The sequence below is a fragment of the Camellia sinensis genome, chromosome 5, assembly GCF_055761805.1.
Source record: "Camellia sinensis isolate YWXY chromosome 5, ASM5576180v1, whole genome shotgun sequence".
NCBI lineage: Eukaryota > Viridiplantae > Streptophyta > Magnoliopsida > Ericales > Theaceae > Camellia > Camellia sinensis.
The window spans coordinates 176,258,086-176,270,648 of NC_138965.1; the positions used below are offsets into that span (position 1 = coordinate 176,258,086).

General features: G+C 38.0%; 1 protein-coding gene across 1 annotated transcript; it reads left to right on the forward strand.

Moving 5' to 3' along the window:
* Positions 1-9,208: 9,208 nt before the first annotated feature.
* LOC145791880 (uncharacterized) lies at positions 9,209-12,274 on the forward strand. The gene is made up of 6 exons (XM_082872339.1): positions 9,209-9,460; positions 9,605-9,823; positions 10,147-10,294; positions 10,775-10,866; positions 11,471-11,759; positions 12,087-12,274. The coding sequence occupies exons 1-6, from the start codon at positions 9,209-9,211 to the stop codon at positions 12,272-12,274; spliced, it is 1,188 nt and encodes a 395-aa protein (XP_082728465.1).
* The last annotated feature ends 289 nt before the right edge of the window (positions 12,275-12,563 follow it).

Below are 12,563 nucleotides of genomic sequence, written 5' to 3' on the forward strand. Positions count from 1 at the left end.
CTAACAATTGGTATCAGAGCTTACGATTTATTTGGGTTTATTTATTTGTGTAAATCAATGGAGGGGAATGTGGGTCATATGTCTAGCTTCAATGGAAGTAATTGGGTAACTTAGAAAACTAAAATGGAGGACCTATTATTTTGTAAAGATTTGTATGGACCCATTGAGGGTGCTAGTGGCAAACCCGTGGGTATAAAAGATGATGAATGGAATAGGCTTAATCGAAAAGCCGTTGGTGTAATCCGTCAATGGATTGATGACAGTGTGTTTCATCATGTTGCGACTGAAACTTCAGCACATGATTTATGGAAAAAATTAGAGAGCCTTTATAATAAAAAAATCAGCCACAAATAAAGCTTTTCTATTTCGTAAGTTGGTTAATTTAAAATATAAAGAGGGCAGCCCTATTCCGGAACATCTGAATGAAATAAAGAGTATTGTTAACCAACTTGCCTCTATGAAAATTGTTTTTGATGATGAGTTGCAGGCTTTGATGCTACTAAGTTCTTTGCCCAAAAGTTGGGAGACTTTGGTTGTGACGGTTAGTAATTCGGCACCTGATGGAGTTGTCACAATGGGCCAAGTCACTAGTAGCTTGTTGAATGAAGAAACTAGAAGAAAATCAGCGGGTTCCTCTCATTCAGAAGCATTTGTTGTGAGAGGCCGAAGCAAAATAAGGGGGAGGAGTAAGACTGCTCATAGTCGTGATCAAAGTCGTGATAAATCAAAAGATGGTTCTTTTTCAAAGAAAAATATTAAGTGCCATTATGGCCATGAGAAAGGGCACATGAAGCGGGAATGCCGAAAGCTCAAGAATAAGGAGAAAAGGCGTGACAAAAGTGTGGACAAGAACCAAGAAGACACAACGGCAGTTACTGTCAATGGTGATCTCATGGTCGTTTGTGAAGATGCTTGTATCAATTTTGTGGGCCAAGAGAGTAATTGGGTGATTGATTCCGGTGCTTTTTTTCATGTGACTTCTCGAGTTGATTGCTTCACTACCTACACCGAAAGAGATTATGGTTTTGTTTGAATGGGTAATGAAGGTTTGTCCAAGATTATTGGCATGGGTGATGTTTGCTTGGAAACAAATTTGGGCTGCAAGTTGTTGCTTAAAGATGTGAGGCATGTTCCCGACATTCGCCTCAATTTGATCTCTACTAGGAAGTTAGATGATGAAGGCTTCAATAACAAATTTGGTGATGGAATATGGAAGTTCACAAAGGGTTCTTTGGTGGTGGCTAAGTGCAAGAAGACTCATACACTTTATTCGATGCAAGGAAAAATTTGTAAAGGTGTTGTCAATGCACTTGAAGATGATACTTCTACTGAATTGTGGCACAAGCGGCTTGGGCATATGAGTGAAAAGGAGCTGCAAGTTTTGTTCAAGAAAGAGTTTCTACCCGGTTTGAAAGGTACACATCTTAAAACTTGTGTTCATTGTTTGGCGGGTAAACAACATAGAGTTTCTTTTCATAAAAATGTTGCTTCTAGAAAAGAAAATGTTTTGGAGTTGATTCACTCGGATGTTTGTGGTCCTTTAAAAGTTAGAACACATAGTAGTGCACTTTATTTTGTCACTTTCATTGATGATTATTCAAGGAAAGTTTGGGCTTTTCTACTAAAGACTAAAGATCAAGTTCTAGAAGTATTTAAGCATTTTTAGGCCATGGTTGAAAGAGAAACAGGGCAGAAATTAAAGTGCATCCGATCAGGCAATGGTGGTGAATACATTGGGCCATTTGATGACTATTGTCGCAGCCAAGGTATTCGGCATCAAAAGACAATTAAGAAGACTCCTCAACAAAATGGAGTTGCCGAGAGGATGAACCACACCATTGTGGAAAGAACAAGGTGTTTGCTATCACAAGCTAAATTGCTAAGATCCTTTTGGGGTGAGGCATTGAAGACAGCGGTTGACGTGATCAATTTGTCTCCTTTCTATCCTTTGAATGGTGATGTTCCAGAAAGAGTTTGGACCGGCAAAGATGTGTCTTATGAGCACTTGAAAGTGTTTGGTTGCCGAGCTTTTGTTTACATTCCAAAGGATGAGAGGTCCAAGCTTGATAGTAAGTCAAGACAATGTATTTTTCTTGGCTATGGACGTGATGAATTTGGGTATAGATTGTGGGATCCGGTCGACAAGAAAGTCATTCGAAGCCGTGATGTTGTGTTTCTTGAAGACCAAACAATTGAAGACTTTGGCAAAGGTGATCAACCGGAGCCAAAAACTAGTGATCTCATTGACATGGATCCATCTCCTTCATCTTCGGTGGATGATGAAAATGGGGGAGATGTGCAGCCACCTATTGAAGATGTAGAGGATGATGCTATTCAAAATGAAGTTGAGCCCGAAATTGAGGAAGAGCATCCAACTCAAGAACCGCCACCACAACTTGAGTTAAGAAAATCTACAAGGGACCGACAACCTTCAAGAAAGTATCATCCCAATGAATTTGTGTTGATTTCTAATCAAGGGGAGCCTGAGAGCTACCAAGAAGCAATTGAGCATGTAAAGAAAGGTGATTGGAAAAAGGCCATGAACGAGGAGATGAATTTCTTTCTTGAAAACCAGACTTATGATTTAGTGAAGTTGCCTAAAGGGAGGAAAATTTTGAAAAATAAGTGGGTTTTCAAATTGAAGAATGATGGCAAGAATCTGAGGTACAAGGCACGTCTTGTTGTGAAAGGTTTTGGGCAAAAGAAAGGTATTGACTTTGATGAGATTTTCTTGCCAGTTGTGAAGATGTCTTCTATTCGGGTTGTACTTGGCATGGCTGCAAGTATGAACCTTGAAGTTGAGCAACTTGATGTGAAGACCGCATTTCTTCATAGTGATCTTGAAGAAGAAATTTACATGGAGCAACCGGAAGGTTTTGTGGAAAAAGGGAAAGAGAAATTTGTTTGCAAATTGAAGAAAAGTTTGTATGGTCTCAAGTAAGCCCCGCGACAATGGTACAAAAAATTTGACTCTTTCATGATGAATAATGGTTTTTCTAAAACCACTTCGGACCATTGTGTGTTTGTGAAAAAATTTTCGGATGACAAATTTATTATTCTTTTGCTTTATGTTGATGACATGTTAATTGTGGGCCAAGATTCTACCATGATAAACAGGTTGAAATTGGAGTTGAGCAAGTCTTTTGCTATGAAAGATTTGGGACCAGCAAAGCAAATTCTTGGTATGAAAATTGTTCGTGATCGCAAAGAGGGGCTGATTTGGTTGTCTCAAGAAAGCTACATTGAGAAAGTTCTTGAGAGGTTCAACATGAATAAAGCAAAGCCGGTTGGTTGTCCACTTGCGGGTCATTTCAAACTTAGTTCGAATCAATGTCCTACAAATGAGAAAGACAAAGAAGAGATGTTGAAAGTTCCTTATGCTTCAGCAGTTGGTTCTTTAATATATGCCATGGTTTGTACAAGGCCGGATATTGCTCACGTCGTTGGTGTGGTGAGTCGGTTTCTCTCTAATCTGGGTAAAGAACATTGGGCAGCGGTAAAATGGATTCTAAGATATCTTCGGGAGACTTCGAAGGTGTGTTTGTATTTTGGGGATGGTAAGCCAATGCTTGATGGGTTCACTGATTCTGACATGGCTGGTGATGTTGATTCTAGGAAATCTACTTCGGGGTATTTGATGACTTTTGCAGGGGGAGCTGTGGCATGGCAATCTAAATTACAAAAATGTGTTGCTCTCTCAACTACCGAAGCTGAATTTATTGCCATTACCGAAACTTGCAAAGAAGAGTTATGGTTGAAGAAATTCTTGCAAGAATTGGGTTTAAAGCAAGAAATGTATGTGCTTTATTGTGATAGTCAAAGTGCTATTCACTTAAGTAAAAATTCTACTTTTCATTCGAGATCGAAACACATTGATGTGAGATACCATTGGATTCGTGATGTGTTAGATTCGAAATTGTTGCAACTCGAAAATGTTCACACAGATGATAATATTTCAGATATGTTGACAAAGACTTGGCGAGGGACAAACATTTGAAGTGTCGAACTTTGGCGGGTATGGTTGATATCTCCACCTAAGTCGGTAGGGGGAGAATTGTTGGGTATACCTCCTTATTGGAGTGTGGGACCCAATTGGTTTGTTAAAGAATTTTAATTTGACTTGGTTTAGGTATAATATATTTTTATATATTATATTTGTGGAGACCCAATCCAATTTGGAAACAACTAAGGTTTGATAATAAACCCTAGATCCACAATATTATGATTGGCATTATCTTTCCCAAAAAGAAAAAGTGCAGCCGTTGTTTTTTGCTTGGGAGGTTGCAGCACAGTTTTGATCAATTGTTGGTGGGATTTTCTTTGTGGAATAACAACAAGTTGGTGCATCTTTGTTTGGATGCTTTGGTGAAGTTGATTTGGGTTGTTATTTTGGGTCTTCTTCAACTCTGGTTCTGAAGATTTTGGTTCATCTATTTGGTGAGGTCTTTCCTCTTGTTTATTTGTGATTATTTGGAATTCACCTAAGGGTGGTTTTGTGAGACCATTAGTGTCTCGTTTGTAATCGTTTGGAACTTATTTGGTTGATAGTGGAATCGGATTTCGATCCCGTGGACGTACCTCACATTGAGGGAACCACGTAAAAATTCTTGTGTTGCCTTTGATTTAATTTTTCCGCATTAGTTTTTATTCCCATTAATTGATTTACTTGTGGGGAATCACATTGATTTTCCCTAACAACTTAAGCAGGATAATGACTTTTTAACTTTTTTTAAAGATGTCAAACCAAGCCTTATTATTCCACTATTTATCTCAATGATAGTTTTGTCGTCTCAATATTGTGTTCAGTAATCAAATGTACCCCAATTTTTTTTTTAGTCTTTATTACTTGGAAATATACTACCATCATTTGTTTGCATAATCAAAATACTACGAATACAAAATTAATGCGAATCCTCGTTATGTTCCGATAATTAATTCTGGAGTTAATTTCGTAATGCAAAAATCAACCCTAAATGTTGTTAGAAATGATTTGGAAATTCTGGATTAAAAATAGAATTTTTCCTAACCTTGGTCTATTATTTAGGTGGGACCCATACACCTAAATTGGCAGGTCTAAGTGGTAACGTGTTCTATGCCGCGTTGTGATTCACGTGGTATATTTGGTTACTCAAAATCATTATCGAGTGAATGGGAAACTGAAGCCAAAGTGTGCTTCATGAAAATAGAGTTTTGGTGAAAAGTCCTTAAAGGTTTGAAAAATGGCTTGTCCCACATTGATTTGGTGTGAAGTTTTGAATGGGTTTATAAAGCTTGGAATTAGAACTTGGGGTGTGCCCCAAGGGGTATCCAAGTTTTGTAGAAAGGGAGGTTATGGGCAAAATGGGCTAGATCTATTCGACCAAAAAATTACCACACGCGCCGTCCGTCTGTTCGGTCAATTGGGTTGGGTTGGGCTTGTTCGGCCTAATACTAATCTTTTTGGGTCAAAAACATTTGGATTTAATTTTATTTTTTGAAATAAAATATGTCCAACTGTCTAGAATTGAAATTAATTCCGGAATTAATCTATTCCCGTTTTTTTGTTACCCCAACACCCCTATCCAAAACTATGTTCAAGTACCAATAAATCATGGAGAAAAAGAGGAAAAATTTAACGGTACTGAGTTTAAGAGATGGTAGCAGAAGATGCTGTTCTATCTTACAACTCTAAATTTGGCCTGGTTCCTCCATGAAGAGGCTCCAGCACTTAAAGAGGGTGAAAGTGATCGACAAGTTGTTGCCGATATAGATGCTTGGAAACATTCAGATTTTCTATGCAGAAACTACATCCTCAATGGCCTTGACAACATGCTGTATAATGTTTATAGCCCTCTGAAGTCAGCAAAAGAATTATGGGATTCTTTGGAGAAGAAATACAAGACAGAGGATGCCGGCACGAAGAAATTTGTTGTCGGTAAATTTTGGACTTTGTTATGGTAGACTCCCAAACGGTAATTTCTCAAGTTCAAAATTTTCAAATAATTTTGCATAATATTCATTCAGAAAGTATGTCTCTTAGCGAGTCTTTCTAAGTCGCTGCTCTAGTGGAAAAGTTACCACCAGCTTGGAAAGATTTCAAAAATTATTTAAAACATAAACGCAAGGAGATGAACATGGATAAATTGATTGTAAGATTGAGAATTGATGAAGATAATCGAAAGGCTGAAAAGAGGAATGAGAAAAATCCCATTGAGTCCAAGGCTAATGTGGTTGAACAAGTTCACAAACCACATAATAAAAAGAGGAAGTTTACTAGAGATGGTCCTAAACAAGGTGACAATAATGGCAATAAGAAGTTCAAAGGAAAATGCTATAACTGTGGCAAGACTGGACATCGAGATTCTGACTGTCGCCGCCCTAAGAAGGATCACGGAAGTACAAGCAAGATGACTACCAATCAGGCCAATGTAACTGAATTAAATTACATCTGTGACGGGGTGAATGACATCAACCTCTCTACTGTGGTGTCTAAGGCTAATTTGGTTGAAAATCCCAAGGAATGGCGGGTTGACACTAGGGCAACTCGTCATATTTGTGCGGACAAGAAGATGTTCACTACCTACAATGAGGCTGTGACAACCCCGACTCATGGTTAACGCTAATTCATGATTAAGCATAATAAGCAAATGATTAAGATGAAATCCTAAATTAATTATGTGAGTGTGTTGTTTTAATTGCATTTTATCTGTTTGATATAGAAAGATATGTTCATGTTTTGATTTCAATTTGCGAATTGATAGCCTTATCGGCGACCGATTCAGAAATTGACTTGTGTTATATGCTAATTAGGAATTACATAATTTTATGGTAGGTCTAATTGAAATTTGATTTGGAATAATTAAATTAGAGTAAATAAGGCTAATTAATTTAGCCTAAGTTATTTACATGTTTGTCATTTAGTGGATCTCCTCAAAACCATTACTTTATTCTTATTTCATACATGTTGGACACCATCCATTTTTCCACCTTCTTGTGCAAAAACATGAGAGAGAGGGAGAATAGGAAGAAAATTGGATTCAACTAGGCAATTACTTGAAATTTAAAGGAAATTGAAGAGGACTTAGAAGATTAGACTACCACACTTGGAAATTCAAGACTTAAGATAGGGATCTACCCTTTTAATTGTGAATTAAAAGTGTTTAATGCATGGGTTCATGGGAATTAGAAACTAAAATCAAGAAATAGCCTAAAGAGTAGATTTGAGAATCAATTCATACATGCATGTCCATATCATGGAGTTTTGAAGTAGTTTTTATGAAATTCTCACACGCATGTTCATATTATAGTTGTAATCGAAGAATTCATCATGTTTTTGGAAAGAATAGCTCATATGATCATGTGTTGGAGGTCATGAATTCAAACAAGTACATGTATGACATAATTAAACCATCTTCTTCCATTTCAAGTTGATTTTGTGTACAATTGGCATACTTTTGGGCTTTGATTTTATGAAATGATTTTTTTTAAATCATGAAGTATTATGAGTTTCTAAGTGTTTTCCAGAATTTTGGCCCAAAAGGATGAGTTTTGGCATGTTAAACCCATGGTTTGAACTTTGGGAGCAAATATAGAAAACCCAAAATTTCGCCTCCTCACTTGAGCGACCAACTTTGTTTTCATGCTCTCGCTCAAGCAACAGAAGGCTGGCTCAAGCGTAAATTGCAAGCTCTCAGAATTTTTGCGTGTGCAGAAGCACGCTCGAGCGACAAGACTTGCGCTCGAGCGAGGAACTGTATCTCACGCTCGAGCGAGCATCAAGCGAGTGTCGAGCAAAGATTTCAAGCAACCAAAACTTTTCACATTTTTGCAGACTGCTCGAGCGAAGGAGTCTATGCTTGAGGGACCACTCACATTCGGTATTCTCGCCCGAGCGAGACCCCTGTTTTCAGCAAATTTTGAAAAATATTTTCAAGTACATTTTTGCATTCTCTCCCCCATCCTAGGCATTCCTAGGCCATGTTTAAGACATCATAACGGGGATAATGTAGTAGAATCACATCGACCCAAGTAGAAAGGACCAAGTTATCAATGTGGAATGTGTAATTTAGTATGCGTTCGTTCTGTAACTGTGTAGGGTACGCGCCTCAAGGAAGCTGAATAGCCAGCTTACAGCCCTGTTCTCTGTGAGTAACAATGTTGTAAAGATATGTTCAATCGTATTTATTTTCAGATTGATAAATCATATTGCTTTATGAAATGATACTTTTTATCAATTGAATGATGATCCTATTTTGAACTGTATTCGTGGCATCCATAGCGTATTGTGATTGTTATTGTTATTGACATTGTTATTGTTACAGAGATCTTTGTCAGTTCCAAATCTTGGAACTATTGTATGGTGGCCATCAATTGATCGTTCGGTCTTTTAAGACCTAGTGTATTGTTGCTATTGGATGTACTACATATGACCTATACGAATATGATGAATCGAATTGATTGAATTGAATAATATTGATTGAAAATGTTCTAATGCTAATCGATTGTTTCAAAGACTGTAAGGACATCATTCTTAACCTCTTTACACATTTGTTATTCACTGGGCTATGGCTCATAGTTTATATGTATATGTAGGTGGCCAGGCACCGGACCAAAGCTAGAGGCGACGACTTAAGCTCCTGTTTTGTTAAGCCAGCCATTATGCCTCACTTCGAGGTTCCGAGTTTGCGCGAGCCAAGGCTTCTGGGTGTTCTTATCCACCCTTTTTGTTAAGTGTATTGTATGTGTAAGACTTTTGATTGTACGGTTATGATGTTGGGGGATTATGTCCCTAATCCGTGCGCTACTTTGTATATGTTTCTTGGGTATATGTATATATATGGCTATACATGTGGTTATATGTACGAAAGTTTCTCTCATTCAAGTTTTCACAGCTCATTGGACATCATCTTATCATCGACTGGCTTCGACCAGCCTTTTTATATTGTATTATTGTCATTATTGTTAAATAGGTCTTCGGTAATCATGGATTACTGGCCGGTTACGATGCGAAACCTATAGGGACGGGTTTGGGTCGTGATAGAGTGGTATCAGAGCACGAGTTATACCGCACACACGTGTCCAAATGAGCTATAGGGTGTCCTAGAAAAGTAATAGTGCATTTCATGAGTATACGTGAATGTATGTGGGTGTAGTATGTGCATATGAAAAACATGTGTGAATATGAAACCATCTTTCCTATGTTTATTATTATTATGTTTCCTATAGTGAAATGGAGAATGCAAGAAACACCGATGAATCTGAATCATCTGAAATAAGAATGGCAAGGTTGGAAAGAATGGTTGAATTATTGATTGAGGCTCTAAGACAACAACAAAACCAACAGCCCCCACCTCTTCCTCCACAACCAATGCAGCCAAAACCAAATACCAATGATGATGTGATTGCCTTGACACAGAAGTTTAACAAAATGAAACCACCAACATTCCAGGAAGGTCTTGAACCCTTAAAGGCTGAAGCATGGGTCCTAGAAACTGAAAAACTATTTGAAGTATTTCCATGTTCAGAGGCGCATAAAGTGTTACTCGCTACTTTTACTTTACAAGAAGAAGCTAGACGGTGGTGGATGCTTATTCATGATACAAACAGCGCTATGACTTGGGCTCAGTTCAAGGAAGCTTTTTATGAGAAGTATTTCCCCCAGTGTGTCCGAGACCGCAAAGTGACTGAATTTGAACAACTGAAGCAAGGCACCATGTCAGTAGCTGAATATGAGTCTAAGTTCACCGAGCTCGCCCGATACGCACCACATATAGTGGATACCAACTATAAAAAGGCTAGAAAGTTTGAGGGTGGGCTTAATGTGGAAATACTGGATCGAATTAATGTTTTAAAATTAAGTACGTGGATGTCCTAGACTGGGCGATCATAACTGAGGCAAATGTGGTAGCACTGAAACAGTCTAAGACACCGGTGGCTGGATGGTGGGGTAAGAGGCAAGGTTTTAACTTTAAGAGGGGCTGGAACAGTTTATTGAATAAAAAGCAAAACACAGGGTCAACCAGTAGTTCCAACCAAGGCAACAACTCTATACCGCCTTATTCAGAATGCGGCAAAAGACAGAAAGGGGTTTGTTATAGAATCTCCGGAGCATGTTACAAATGTGGCAAGGTGGGCCACATAGTTAAAGACTGTCCTGTTGCTTCCCAGAATTTTAACAAACTCGTAGCAAGTGCTGCAGTATCTACTGCTACACCAAAATCCAATTCCAAAGCTACCGGGAAAGAACCTTTGAGGCAAGGCCGAGTATTTACACTTGTACCAGGAGATGTGCAGAATACCGAGACAATTGTGTTAGGTATACTTTCAATTTGTGCTCAAAATACTTATATTCTAATTGATTCAGGGTCTACACATTCGTTTGTCTCACATGCTTTTTCACGAAAATTAAATAGATTACTGGAACCCATGAAATATTTATTAGCTGTATCTTCACCTGCTGGGGGATCTATGACTTGTGCTTATGTGTATCCTGCATGTGAGATTGTTATCGGGGATGTACTTTTGTATGTTGATTTGCTACCTTTGAATCTTGATCATTTTGATGTAATTTTGGGAATGGATTGGTTAATAAAATATCATGCCTCCATTGACTGTGTAATGAAGCAAGTTATTTTTCATCCACCTGGATTGCCTGAATTTGTATTTAACGGGGTTGGTGTTGTACCTCCCCCATACTTGATTTCATCTATAAAGGCATTTAAATTGATTAAAAATGGGTGTAAAGGGTATTTATGTTGTATATTGACTGTGCCTATTGATGCTAAAACTAATGTAGACAGTATTCCAATAGTCAAAGAATTCCCAGATGTCTTCCTAGATGATTTGCCAGGGGATCTGATTGACAAGGAGATTGAGTTCACCATTGAGGTGTTACCGGGTACACAGCCAATTTCCAAAGCTCCGTACAGAATGGCACCTACTGAATTGAAAGAATTGAAAATCCAATTGCAGGAGTTGTTGACAAAAATTTTATTAGGCCTAGTACATCACCGTGGGGTGTTCCAGTTTTATTTGTGAAAAAGAATGATGGTTCATTAAGGCTTTGTATTGACTACCGTGAACTGAACAAGGTGAAAGTGAAAAACAAGTACCCATTGCCTCGCATTAATGATTTATTTGACCAACTACAAGGTGCTCAAGTCTTTTCCAAAATTGACCTTAGATCTGGATATCACCAATTGAAAGTCAAAGCATAAGACATTGAGAAAACTGTCTTCCGAACAAGGTACAGACATTATAAATTTCTTGTTATGACTTTCGGAGTTACTAATGTGCCTGCTGCATTTATGGATCTTATGAACAGAATTTTCAAACCATTCCTTGATGAATTTGTGGTTGTCTTTATAGATGATATCCCGATTTATTCCAAAAGTAAACAGGAACATGAACATCATTTGAGAATTGCGTTGCAAACCTTGCGAGAACAGAAACTATATGCAAAACTGACAAAGTGTGACTTTTGACTTGATAGTGTGATGTTTTTAGGACATGTAATAGTAAGGAGGGCATTTTAGTTGACCCACAGAAGATTGAAGCAGTGGTGAATTGGCCTAGACCGACTAATGTTACTGAAGTTCGGAGTTTCTTGGGTTTAGCCGGGTACTACCGGAGATTTGTTAAAGACTTTTCCAAAATTGCTTTACCATTGACTCAGTTGACTCAAAAGGGAGCACTGTTTAACTGGATCGATCAGAGAGAATCAGCTTTCCAAGAATTAAAAACTCAACTTGTGACTGCGCCGATTCTCACTTTACCCTCAGGTACATATGGATTTACTATTTTTAGTGATGCTTCTTATAAGGGTTTGGAATGTGTATTAATGCAGAATGGTAAAGTTATTGCGTATGCTTCCCGACAACTAAGACCACATGAAAAGAATTATCCAACTCATGACTTGGAACTTGCCGCAGTAGTATTTGCATTGAAAATTTGGTGCCATTACTTATATGGGGCGACATGTGAAGTGTACACAGATCACAAGAGTTTAAAATACTTCTTTACACAAAAAGGGTTGAACATGAGACAGCAGAGATGGTTAAAATTGATAAAAGACTATGACTTGCAAATTTTGTACCATCCGAGGAAAGCTAACACCATTGCTGATACACTTAGTCAGAAATCAATTGGGAATTTGGCCTGTTTATTCACCAGACAGAAGGAAATGCTACTTGACCTTGAGAAATTTGAGGTCGAAATTGTTTTACGGGAGCAAGGTGGGATATTAGCTACTATTTCTGCTCAATCGGCACTTATTAAGGAAATTAAAGAGAAGTAAGTTGGGGATGAATTTCTGAGAAAGATTATTGATGAACGGGAATCCAAACCAAGGCCAGGTTTTAGATTTGAAAACGATATGTTAAAATTCCAAGGAAGATTATGTGTACAAAATGACCCTGAGTTGAAAAGGCGAGTTTTGCAAGAAGCCCACAGTTCAAAACTCTCTATCCATCCAGGCAATATGAAAATGTACCAAGATTTGAAACTTAATTTCTGGTGGCCAGGAATGAAGAAAGAAATTGCCGAGTTTGTGTCAAAATGCCTACATTGCCAACAAGTCAAAGCCG